This window comes from Lepidochelys kempii, chromosome 1 (assembly GCF_965140285.1).
Source record: "Lepidochelys kempii isolate rLepKem1 chromosome 1, rLepKem1.hap1, whole genome shotgun sequence".
NCBI lineage: Eukaryota > Metazoa > Chordata > Testudines > Cheloniidae > Lepidochelys > Lepidochelys kempii.
In genome coordinates this window covers 5,069,239-5,082,844 of record NC_136380.1, presented here as the reverse complement: position 1 = coordinate 5,082,844, position 13,606 = coordinate 5,069,239, and the positions used below count along the sequence as shown (strand labels likewise).

The 13,606-nt window shown below is 43.2% G+C and overlaps 1 protein-coding gene across 1 annotated transcript; it reads left to right on the top strand.

The window, feature by feature from the left end:
- Window positions 1-3,552: 3,552 nt before the first annotated feature.
- On the top strand, window positions 3,553-10,631 carry LOC140917126 (olfactory receptor 52N4). Its single transcript, XM_073359302.1, has 2 exons — window positions 3,553-3,598; window positions 9,649-10,631. The coding sequence occupies exon 2, from the start codon at window positions 9,693-9,695 to the stop codon at window positions 10,629-10,631; it is 939 nt and encodes a 312-aa protein (XP_073215403.1). The 5' UTR covers window positions 3,553-3,598; window positions 9,649-9,692.
- The last annotated feature ends 2,975 nt before the right edge of the window (window positions 10,632-13,606 follow it).

The window sequence follows — 13,606 nt, the reverse complement described above, 5'->3', positions numbered from 1 at the left end:
AGACAGCTTATAAGTAATGGATGCTCTGACTCTACAAGGGCATGTGATGAGGCCATGCCACTCTGGACTTCATATTGGGGAGTCTGTAATTTTCCCACTATCTAAGGTTCCTGCCATATATTAAAGCTATATAAGGCAGGGAGTGACATCATGGGTGATTCTTCACTCCCCACACAAGAGGAATCCTGCAAACACCCAAGGAACAAAGTCTGAAGTGGCGGAAATGCTGGACTCAGGCTAAAGGTATTTCTAGCCTGTGTTTGGAAACCTGAGAAACCCAAGTTGCAAGGAAAATGCAGCTTGTGCCTTCAGAATCTGCCAGACAGCTTGTAGCATCAATGAGTGTGAAAAACTGCTAATTCATAGTCAATCTAACTAGTGTGTTAAGCTTAGTTTGTGTTTTTGTTTATTTGCTAGGTAATCTACTTTGATCTGCTTGCTATCCCATAGAATCACTTAAAATCTATCTGTTGTAGTTAATAAACTTGGTTTATCTTTTAATCTAAACTCAGTGTGCTTTTAAGTGATGTGTCTGAGGGAGACATCTCAGCTTGGTTACCACAAGTGTGTATTGTCCTCCCCACATTCGCGGGGGAAGGGGGCGAACTGGGTAACAAATTCACGCTGGTCAGAGTTTAGACCAATGTAGGATGGTACAGCTCTGGGGTCCTACACTACAGAGCTGGTGGTTATTTTGGATTTATTTATTATTTCTCTTGTTGGTTCAGGCAGTGGCTGGTCAGAGAGCCTGCATGTAACAGCACATGGGGGTGTTCCTGCTTGTGTGAATGCTGGATGAGGTGTAGGACTGGAAGCGGATCTTCAGCTTGTCACAGCAGTGCATTGAAAGAGGGACCCCAGGCTGGTGAGTCTAATAAGGCATTGAGTGAAGAAAGAATTCCTTGTTTATCTGTTCTGAATTTGCCACATTTCAGTTTAATTGAATATCTAGGTGGCACGCCGGAGGAAACATGTCACGCTTTGCTCCTCAGATGTTTCAATCTCCCATCATACTCTGACCCTCTGTACGTACTCTCTTTCCCCTTCCAGGCTGTCCCAATTATAACAGCACGCTGGTCACCAGTGTCTTCTCCATGCTCCTAGTCATCCCTGGCTCCCTCAATCTCCGTGCGACCCGTGGACCCCAAAACTCTTCCTCTCCGTGGGGTGAGGTGCCTCCCATCACAACTGCTCCCTCAGCTGGGGTATAATCAGTGACTGTGTCTCACCAGTGAGAAATCTCACGAATGGCAAATGCCAAGGCAGGGACCTGAGCGGCTTCTCTTGTTACACCCATACACACCACACGGTGCTTCAGGGGCTGCTACATAGGAACAACTCACAAGATGAGAAGCATGCACATTATATAATGAGAGCGGGTAACTCTGTGACATGTGAGGGCCTAGATAAATACACCTGCCATGTGCTGACTGAAACAGTGGGCCTCTGGGACACCAATGTTAAACCCAGGATGCTCTGGGACCATTTCCTTGCCAGCTCTAGTAGCCACTCACGGTGAGGGTGGCACATTCATTCCTCAGTGTGGAAACTTTATGGGCTCAAGTTATTATTTTTCTCACCTAAAATGTTCATCCATGCAGTGCCTCATGGGATCCCTCAGCCCTCGTGAAATACACACCGAGTGTAACATTTCCAAGGCGCTTCAGTCACATGAGCATTTTTCCACGTAGGGCAAAATTCACCATGGTCATGAATGGAAAAAATGCCTCCAGTAAGCTCAGGCACAAGCTTGCAGTCAAAAAGCCTCCAGCAGATTACAGGGGACATGTTTGAACATTCCAAAGCCAGGAGGTATCATTGTGATCATCTACTCTGTATAGCACAGGCCTGAGAATTTCCCCCAAAATAGTAGATCTTTTAGAGATTTAAACATTGTCAGTGATGAAGACTGTGCGAAGAACCTTGGTAAATTGTTCCAAAGATTAATTACTCTCACCGTTTAAAAAATGTGTGCCTTATTTCCAGTCAGAATTTCTTTAACTTCAACTTCCAGACATTGGGTCATGTTACACCTCTGTATGCGGGGCTGAAAAGCCTATTAGTAAATATTTGTTTCCCATGTAGGTACTTACAGACTGTGATCAAGTCATCCCTTATCAATTTTTGTTAAATGAAATAGATATTTGAGTCTATCAGTATAAGGTAGATTCCTTAATCTTTTACTTATGCCTGTGATTCTTCTCTGAACTTACTTCAGTGTATCAACAGTTATTTTTAATCATGGACACCAGAACTGGACACAGGACTCCAGCAACAGTTTCACTAGTATCAAAGACAGGCGTAAAATAACTTCTCTACCTCTCCTTGAGATTCCCCTAGTTAGGATCAAATTTGCTCTTTTTGGCCACATAGTCACATTGGGAGCTCATTTTTAGCTAATTATTCCTTTATGCCCCCAAATCTTGTTAAGAGTCATTGTGCATCCTACGACAGTCCCCCATCATGGAAGCATCACCTACATTCTTTGCTCATAGATGTAGATATCTACATAGCTGTATTAGAACACATATTGTTTGTTTTGACCCAGTTTACCAACCAATCCAGATTGCTCTGAATCAGTGACCTGTCCTCTTCATTATTTACCATCCTCTAATTTTTGTGTCGTCTGCAAAATTCATTGAAATTCAGATATGAAAATGATTAGCATCTGAGTTGCAGAAAAGTGTCTCTGCTTATACTTGTCTGTTAACACCTGTAACTTATGTCTCAGACAAAGTTGGGTGGCTGCAAGAAAGTGCCTCACCAAAAGAAACAAGGGAAATAACAGAGGTGCAGGCTTGTAGCCCTAAATATCAAGGCTTTTGTGCCCTTAATGCCCATTCTGTTGAGCACAAAGTCATAGCCCAGCAGGATAATCTCCGTTTCCATTGGGGAAACTTGGCTTCTTTCCAAAAGAGGAAGAGCATCATGGATCAAACCTATCTTCCATCTAGTCCAGTGTCCTCTCTACAAAAGTGACAGCCCCAGGTACTGTGGTAGAAGGTGTAAGAAGCCCAGCAATAGGCTTCTTACACCTTACACCATAGCAAGAAGCCTAGCAATGACATGACTGTCGTGAGGGTGTCACCCCCTATACGAAAGAGCTAGAGATAGGTTTGTGATCTGAAACACTTGGGCATATAGGCTTTCCAAAATATTTATTTAGCTATAACTATTGTAACTGGATATCTCACTGTCCATTTAAATGTCCAAACCCTTCCTGATTTTGACTTAGCTTATGGCCTCAATTACCTCTTGTGGAAACAAGTTCCTCAGGCTAATATGGCATTGAGTGAAGAAAGCATTATTTTTTTATCCGTTCTGAATTTGCCACATTTCAGTTTAATTAAATATCCTTTTGATGTTGCATTATGGGACAGGGAGAACACATTCTCCATCTACTCTCTACCAGTCAGCATTCTATAGACTTTTCTCATGTCCCCTCTAAATCATCTCCTTTGTAAGGTAACAATCCCAGTCTGTATGAGAGTTTCCTGGGCCCTTGATCATTCTCGTTGATATTGCCTGAATCCCTCTAGTTCTTCATTATCCTATGTGAGATGAGTGCCCAGTACTACACAGAGGTGTCAAAAGAAAGGTGAACATTAACTAACTTATCTCATGGCATTGTATTTTCTGTAGGATTCCCCATCCCAGTCTTCCTGGATCCCAATGTTTTGCTTAGTTTCTGTCCATGCTTGCACTGTGAGCAGGGTTTCACATAGCTGTGCATCATGACACTGAGGTCCCTGTCCTGTGTTCATACGGTTAAATTAGAACCTTGCTAGGTCTTTGAGGAGTCAAACTTTTCCTTCCAATGGGCATACACGTTGCAGTGATTGACATCAAAGTTCATCTGTCATCACGCTGCCCATTCACCTAGCTTTTTTAGTTCTCTCTGAGGACTTCTCTGGACTTGACTATGACCTAAATAATCTGGTGCCCTCTGTAAATGTTGCCACCTCACTGCTCAAACCTCCTTTCTAGATTGTAAATTACTAGAAAATAGTTATCTTACTATTTGTTATAAACTTCTCACTGTGCTTCTCTCCCTTCACAGGCAGCTCAAGCATTTCTGAGCCCAATCGACACATTGACCACCTCATGGCATCTTTCAGCTTCACCCATGTCTAGCTGGCAGCCGGTATCAAGCAGAGTGCCCCAAGGGTCAGTCCCGTGGCTGTTTTTGTTCAATATCTTCATTAATGATTTGGAGGATGGTGTTGACTGCACCCTCAGCAAGTTTGCAGATGACACTAAACTGGGAGTAGTGGTAGATATGCTAGAGGATAGGGATAGGATACAGAAGAACCTAGATAAATTAGAGGATTAGGCAAAAAGAAATCTGATGAGGTTCGACAAGGACAAGTGTAGAGTCCTGCACTTAGGACGGAAGAATCCCATGCACTGCTACAGACTAGGGACTGAATGGCTAGGCAGCAATTTGGCAGAAAAGGACCTAGGGGTTACAGTGGACAAGAAGCTGGATATGAGTCAACAGTGTGCTCTTATTGCCAAGAAGGCTAATGGCATTTTCGGCTGTATAAGTATGGGTATTGCCAGCAGATCGAGGGACATGATCAGTCCCCCCTATTCAACATTGTTGAGGCCTCACATGGAGTACTGTGTCCAGTTTTGGGCTCTGCCAAGGTTCCTTCCCCACTCTGAACTCTAGGGTACAGATGTGGGGACCTGCATGAAAGACCCCTAAGCTTATTCTTACCAGATTAGGTTAAAACTTCTTCAAGGTACAAACTGTGCCTTGTCCTTGAACCCTATGCTGCCACCACCAAGCGTGTTAAACAAAGAACAGGGAAAGATCCCCCTTGGAAATGTCTTCCCCCCAAAATATCCCTCCAAGCCCTACACCCCCTTTGCTGGGGAAGGCTTGATAAAAATCCTCAACCATTTTCATAGGTGAACACAGACCCAAACCCTTGGATCTTAAGAACAATGAAAATGTAATCAGGATCTTAAAAGAAGAATTTTAATTAAAGAAAAAGTAAAAGAATCACCTCTGTAAAATCAGGATGGCAAATACCTTACAGGGTAATCAGATTCAAAACATAGAGAATCCCTCTAGGCAAAACCTTAAATTACAAAAAGACACAAAAACAAGAATATACATTCCATTCAGCACAGCTTATTTACCAGCCTTTTAAACAAAAGGAAATCTAACGCATTTCTAAGTAGATTACTTACTAACAAGTTCTAATACTCCATTCCTGTTCTGTTCCTGATAAAAGCATCACACAGACAGACAGACCCTTTGTCCCTCCCCACTCAAGCTTTGAAAATATCTTGTCTCCTCATTGGTCATTTTGGTCAGGTGCCAGTGTTTCCTATGCCTTCCAGATCAACAGAATATACTGCAACTTTTGGAAGCCAGGTGGCTTTCCATTAGACGCTGTGTGAACAGGATTCTTGATCAGTTTGATGAACTGAAGCTACGCTTTCTGGCTGACAAAGACAAATTAAGCAACTACAATGCTGAACTTCTTTATCATATATGCAGTGATCTGGTGAGCAAAATTTATCTGATTTTTCAACTTCCAATCCTTCAGCAAGCATGGAGGATAAACCAATTGTTTCCACTGAAAAGTGCTAATACAGGGCAGCTGGTGCAGGAGATGAGGACATTCTACTAGAGCTTATAGGAGAGAGTTGTATAACTTTGTTTTTGAGAACTGGACTGTGTTACAATGGATTTGAGGGGTTTGTACCCCAGAATGTGGTCAAGCCAATTGCAACCCTATGATATGCACTCAGGCACTTTGAAGTGAATATCCTCCTGATCTTGTGTTATGAGACAGGGAGCACACATTCTCAATCTACTCTAAAACAGACTCCAACGTGAAAGTGTAGAACTGGAATTAATTAATTAATTAATTTGCAAACTGGACACAGTTAGATTAGGCCTGAATAAAGACTGGGAGTGATTGGGTCCTTACAAAACCTACACCTAATTTCCCCAATTCACGTCTTTTCATGCATTTATACCTGCTCCTGTGTTTTCCACTCCATGTATCTGATGAAGGGGGTTCTAGCCCAGAAAAGCTTATGCCCAAATAAATTTGTTAGTCTCTAAGGTACCACAAGGACTCCTCATTTGTTTTTGCTGATACAGACTAACACGGCCACCACTCTGAAATCAATCGACTCTCTAGCTGATGAACTCTGTTAATGAACGTACATTGTACAGATCACTGTGAAGATCTCAGCAAGGGAGCTGAGAAATTGACTGGTGTCTCCTCTTTATACTTGGCTGGCTTAGGTAAGCCCTCAGGTAGCTCAGTTTGGGTGTGTGGCGTCATCTGCTTTCGTGTCTGGAGAGGCTGAATCAACAGCAAAGCAGTGTGACAAAGGGCAAGCCCAGCTGGGTGGTTAGAGAGGGGATGCAGTTCCCACCGCTCCCTTACTGCACCCTGGGGATGACAATCCATCACACTCACACCCTCCAGAGCCCAAATTAGGCCCCCAGACACTTGTGACACAAGCATGGTTGAGGGACTGTAGCTCAAACAAAAGATCCAGATGTAGCAGTTGTTTGATTCCTTTACCACTGTGTTCTCACCCCAGGAGGGTGAATTTCCACCATATTGAAATGGCCCCAGGGCAACAGATCAGGGAATATCCATGGCTATTCCACGTATAATATGGAATACCATCTGAGATGAACTATAGGTCATTTTGGTCCTTGGGAGTGGTGAAGGAATGACACAGTGAGTGGAGAAGTTCCTTGGTACAAATTCTGAGGCAGGATAACACAACCCGTTTCTTCATCAATTTCTGAAACATCAACACAGAACTGAAATGTGATGCTTACCTGATGGAGAGAGTAGAAGAACTATTACAACAATTGAGACCTGCCAGATATATATCTGCCTTAGACATTTCAAAGGGTTACTGGCAAATACCTTTGATGCCAGAATCCTGGGAGAAGAAAGCCTTTTCCACACCCTTTGGCCTTCATTAATAGAGTATCACATCATTTGACCTCCACAGGGTGGCAGTGACTTTTCAGAGGCTAATGGACTGCATAATACAACTGCATGGGTGGTTACAGTGATACGTTGCTACGATCAATTGAAAATGGTGTTTGGTCCCGTATCTTGTGGACGCATTCCTACACAGAGTGCCCAGGGCAGTACATTACACACAGAAAACAAAGCCATTGTCAATTGCTAGGCTTCACAGTCTGGAGTACTCAGTTTGCCCTGACAATATGAGCCTCTGGTATCGGAGAATCATTTCTTCACTCCCAGGGGAGGCTCTCAAGCTGAAATTCTTCAGGGTCTATTTTCTGCTCTTTCTGCTGTTCAAAGAGCCGAGGGAATTGTCTGGGAGTCCTGCCAACCTGGGAGTCTGCAGGGACAGCACAGAGGAATCATAAAGGTTGCTGTCTGGCACGGCAAGTATCAGACATGTGAGATCAATGCACTGATTATCAAGGCTATGCTTTCCTGTTACAGTATGGAGATTTCCTCAGCGGAATTGCGGTGAGTTGCCTGTTTCTGCATTAAAGTTAGTGCTGAGGGCTCACGAAGGGATCCAGCTTTCAAGTCAAGAACCATCCGGGCAGGAATTCACCAGCGCAGCAACTTGAATTGAATTGTTGGTATTGTCAGAAAAACCAAGGGATTTTACCTGGTAAAATTGGAACTACAAATGCTTGGGAAATAGTTTAGATGAAAATTTGTTTTTCAGATCATTTCCTTGTCTCTTACTGTGTCCTTCTATCTGTCTCAGTCGCTTTCTGTTTTGGGGTGGGGTGGTTTTTCCTCTGGTTCATTCAAGTTTTCCAATTCAGTAATTTCACTGCCCTGTTAGGAAGAGCAGCCAAAGCTTGTGCAGTTGGTATCTGTGTTATGAGACAGTACACAACAAGAATGGGTCGTAGAGTGGCCAGATTCTGCTCTTCAGCGGGTTACTCCAGATTGACACTGGCCTCCTTTGAGAGCTATATCAGGGGCACGTGTTTTAGAATCCCTGTTCTTCATAAATTGGGGGTTTCCTTCAAACACTTTCAGCACCCTAACAGAATATCGCTCTCTGTAGCAGGACCCAAAGCTGTGTTTGTTGTAGCTTGGAGCTGAAATTTAAACACTAACGGTGAAATCTTGGTCCCATTAAGACCAAAGGAAAAACTCCAAACACAGTCAGGATTTCACCCTAAATCCTCATGTAAGGGGTTAAATACATGGCCTGATTTACATGCGCCATGAGCCTCCACTGACTTCCACTGGACTCATCCTGTGGCCTCCTAGAATGAGTGAGTTCATTTTGACCAATGAAGAACTGACAGGGGAGTTGCTGAAATCTCAAACTCAAAGGCATAGAGATTTAAAAGAATTAGGATAACCATTTTTTTTTCTTCAGGGAGAAGGGTCTGCTCTCTCTGTGCCCCGGCATCTTTGGTTGGTGACGAAGAGAAGCACCAAAAGGCAGTAAAAATAAAAACAGGTTTCTCACTTAGAGAAAACCAGGCGGTGTTGGAAATCTCACTGTGGGAGGTCCAGGAAAGCACAGTCTATGTGGATGGGAGAGATGGGGACGTGCAGTGTCCAGATCACAGTGGCCCAGTGTCCTGAAACTGGGTGAAATAGGGAATGGATATAATGCCTAATACATAGACCAAAGAGGCGTAACAAGGCCTCCTTGGTTGTGGGACATCTCAGACTGTAACGTAACATGGACTACATTGTAGGAGACTGTCTCTGACACCTTCCTTCTTCCAGACAATCCCTCCTTCCATGAGTAACCCCACTCCAGCCTTGCGGCAAGGTCAGAAATTGCCAGCATGGAACAGCAGCCTCAGGAAGGTGTGTCTGTGTTTCTAGTGGGCTGCAATACATTAAATATTTGTGTCTTTCTTTTTTAACTGTTTTGATTTTCAATGTTTCAGTTGAATTGAATATGCTCTTGAAATTGCATTATGAGACAGGAAGAACACATTCTCCATCTACTCTCTGGCAGTCAGTATTATATAGACTTTTCTCATGTCCCCTCCTATTCATTTCCTTTGTAAGGTAAAATACCAGAGTTTTTAACCTTTCTCTGTAAGAGAGTTTCCCTAAGCCCTTGATTATTCTCAATGCCCTTCCCTGAACCCTTCTAGTTCTACAATATCCTGTATGAGAATGGTGCCCTGTACCACACAGATGAGTCCAGAGAATGGAGAAACATTGATTAACTGATTTCATGGCATTGTATTTTCCATATTCTTCCCTCTCCCACTCCTCCTGGTTGCCAATGTTTTCCTTTGTTTCTGTCAGTGCTCGCACTGTGAGCAGGATTTCACAGAGCTGTGTACCATGACACCCAGGTCCCTGTTCTGAGTTCCTAAAGTTAAATTAGAGCCTTATAAGGTGTTTGAGGAGTTCAAGCTTTTCCCTCCAATGGGCATACACGTTGCAGGATGGACTTTAAAATATATCTGCCATCATGTTGCCCGTTCACCTGGCTTGGTTAGCTCCCTCTGGAGTCTTCTCTGGACTGGACTCTGAAATAAATAAACTGGTGCAATCTGTAAATGTTGCCACCTCACTGCTCACCCCCCTTTGTACATTGTTAATAGCGATCAAATATTTACTGCACTATTTGTCATAAAGTGCGTAACCCCCGTTGCTGTGCTTCTCTCCCTCACAGGCACCTTGAGCATTTCTGACCCCAATCGACACTTTGACCACCTCATGGCATCTTTCAACCTCACCCACTCTAACCCTTCCACATTCATCCTAATGGGAATCCCTGGCCTGGAAGCTGCCCACATACTGATTTCCATCCCTTTCTCTGTGTTCTACATTATCGGCCTGTTGGGAAATTCCATGGTTCTCTTTGTGGTAGGCAAAGAGCAGACCCTGCACAAGCCGATGTACCTGCTGCTCTGCATGCTGGCGCTCACAGACATCAGCACTTCTACTTCTGTCGTGCCGAAGGCACTGTCTATATTTTGGTTCAATTTGAAGGGCATTACTGTGAGTGCCTGCCTCACCCAGATGTTCTTCCTTCACACAGCTTCTGTGATGCACTCAGCCATCCTAGCGACAATGGCCTTTGATCGCTATGTTGCCATATGTAACCCTCTGAGTTATGCCACCATCCTCACCAACGCACGAATAGCTAAGCTAGGGCTAGTGGGTTTGATGAGAGCTGTTCTCTTCATTCTGCCCATGCCCCTACTCGTGAGCATACAGCCATTTTGTGCCAATCACATTGTCCCCCACACGCACTGTGACCACATGGCTGTGGCAAAGATGTCATGTGGGGACATCACAGTCAACAGGATATACGGCTTGGTAATAGCATTTGTAGTCATTGGGTCTGACCTGATGCTCATTACTCTGTCCTATGGTCTGATCATCAGGGCTGTCCTCAGAATTTCCTCCAAGAAAGCCCACCAGAAAGCCCTCAACACCTGCACAGCCCATATCTGTGTGATACTGACGTCTTATACCCCCTCGCTTTTCTCCTTTGTGACACACCGGTTTGGTCAGCACATCGCTCCCCACATTCACATCATCTTTGCCAACCTCTATTTCCTTGTCCCCCCACTGCTCAACCCTATAATTTATGGGGTCAAAACCAAAGAGCTTCGTGACAAAGTTGGCAAATACACCTGCAAAATGTGATTGCCTGGGGCCATTGACTTTAAACCTGTATGACAAGAGGGGGAAAGAATATCTCCTAATTAATCAAGAGTGCTGTGTCCCAGGTTGGCTGAACTCAGCATTGTGAAAGTTCACATTCTGAGAAGTTCCTCACACCTAATGTCTTATCACTCCATGACCAAGCACTGCTCTCTCCATTGCTGTGGTCCCTCTCTCCGTCCATCACCTGATCACTTTCAGCATCTCCTATCAGCCCTGATCTCCATTCATCCTGACACTCTGCCTTTTCATGACTTCCAGAGCATCAGAAGATGCCACAGATTTCTGATGCAAGGTGGCTTTCCATGAGACCCTGTGTGAACAGCATTCTTGATCAGTTTGACAAACAGAGACTATGCTTTCTGATAGCCAAAGACAAAGAAAGCAACTACAATGCTGCACTTCTTTATTGTATGTACAGTGATCTGATGAACAAAATTTACCTGACTTTTCAAAGTCCAATCCTTCAGGAGGCCTGGAGGATAAACCAAAAGTTTCAGTTGGAAAGTGTGAATACAGGAAAATGGCTGCAGGAATTGATGACATTCTACTAGAGCTTGTTGGTGAGACTTGTGAAACCCCATGTTTTTTAGAACCTGATTGCTGTTTTAAACTACAACATCGCCTTGGAGTCTAATTACTTATTGCTTTGCATAGTCAATTTTTAGCATTGCTTTTTATCTGGACATTTCAAAATACACACCAACCCTTCCCGAAGACGTTAAAAGATATTAAAAGTTGGTGTTGAGATTTCAGTTTGGATTTTCTGAAAGAAAGATTGCCACCAAACATCCCAGTGATTGAATCGCTTGCAGAACTAAGTCTTTCTACTGTGCTCAACCCTGCACAATCTCTATTAGCTGATATCTCATTTTTGCCATTCTTTTTCTGGAGACACTGGAAAGTTGGAGTAGCAGTGGAGAGTTTTGCCAGTGGTTCACTGTCCTCGTACTCAGGACAACAATTTTTGAGCAATTTTTGGCTGAAGATCTCTAATACATGGATGACGCTGGTTACAAATGACAGGTTTCAGAGTAGCAGCCGTGTTAGTCTGTATTCGCAAAAAGAAAAGGAGGACTCGTGGCACCTTAGAGACTAACCAATTTATTTGAGCATAAGCTTTCGTGAGCTACAGCTCCCTTCATCGGATGCATCGATGAAATGAGCTGTAGCTCACGAAAGCTTATGCTCAAATAAATTGGTTAGTCTCTAAGGTGCCACAAGTATTCCTTTTCTGGTTAAAAAGACTTTAGTGATCTTGGTTTATTTGCTCTGTTGTTGCTGTCACTACCTTTTAGTAATGCTGCAGTTTAAAGATTGTTTCCCCAAATGAACTTGATAAAAACTATTGTGAGACAAGTTGCAAGAGGAGCTTTTGGAAAACGTTCTTCATGTTAGGCATGTATGCAGTGACACAAAACCTTTTGTGAACATTTTGCCCCAGAGAAAGAAATGTTCGCACTGATCACTGGTGTTATCTATGTCCAGCAGCAGAAACATTCTCCTTCGAACAGAGGCTGCAAGGATGAAATGTTGCCATTTAGAGACTATCAGAAACAAACTAATTCAACTCAAAATCTGAACATTGACTACCATCGCTGAATGCAATTAGACATAAAAATATAATAATAATATTATTGTTTTTTTACACTCTATCATAAATATAAACGGATGGGTAACCACCTTTAAATCCCTCCTTGACAGAGGCAAAACCCTTTCCTCTGTAAAGGGTTAAGAAGCTTAAGGTAACCTTGCTGGCTCCTGACCAAAATGACCAATGAGGAGACAAGATACTTTCAAAGCTGGAGGTGGGGGTGGGGCGGACAAAGGATTCTGTCTGTGTGTGTGTGATGATTTTGCCAGGAACAGATCAGGAATGCAGCTCAGAACTCCTGTAAAAAGTTCATAAGTAATCTAGCTAGAAACGTGTTAGGGTTCCTTTTGTTAAATGGCTGGTAAAATAAGTTGTGCTGAATGGAATGGATATTCCTGTTTATGTGTATTTTTGTAACTTAAGGTTTTGCCTAGAGGGATTCTCTTTGTGTTGCATCTGATTACCCTGTAAGGTATTTACCATCCTGATTTTACAGAGGTGATTCTTTTACCTTTTCTTTAATTAAAATTCTTCTTTGAAGAACCTGATTGTTTTTTCATTGTGTTCACCTGTACAAATTGGTGAGGATTTTTTATCAAGCCTTCCCCAGGAAAAGGTGTGAGGGCTTGGGGGGATATTTTTTTGGGGGGAAGACGTCTCCAAGTGGGCTCTTTCCCTGTTCTTTGTTTAACACGCTTGGTGGTGGCAGCATAGGGTCCAAGGACAAGGCAAAGTTTGTACCTTGGGGAAGTTTTTAACCTAAGCTAGTAAGAAAAAGCTGAGGGTGTCTTTCATGAAGGTCCCCACATCTGTACCCTAGAGTTCAGAGTGGGGAAGGAACCTTGACACACCCCATACTTTTTTGGCTCCTTTGGGGGCATTTTTAACTTTGTCGGTGGCTGTTTTTTCCTTTGAAACACCTGCCAACCCTCAGTCAGGATACAAGTACTGGGGGTTTGATTTTTAATTTGATTACCATTTCATAGCTTTGTTGCTAATGTGGAAAAGCTCCTGCTTGGGTTTCTAGCTCTTTTTTTTTAAAATCAAATCTATTCTAGGTATCTAAACAAATCTTTCATTTGTTACTTGATGTATAGACCAATGTGTTAATTAAAAAAAACCAAAAACTTTGTTTCAGTAAATTGGTTGAGCAATTTTAGGTTAGTTTTTAAGTGATTTGAGGCTATTGATGCAGTAGAAATCTGGCAAACTACCTCAGACTGAGCTGGAGGGAGAGCAGCAACAGCCAGAAACACAAGGGCCAGAGAAACAGCCCACAAGGCCGAGCTGGGCTGGAGCCAGAGAAGCAGCACTCAGCCAGAAGAGCTAGAATTGGGCCAGAGGCAAAGCAGTGGTGCTGAGG

Coding starts and splice junctions, on each gene's coding strand:
- LOC140917126 (XM_073359302.1), top strand. CDS start 9,693: ATGGCATCTTTCAACCTCACCCACTCTAACCCTTCCACATTCATCCTA.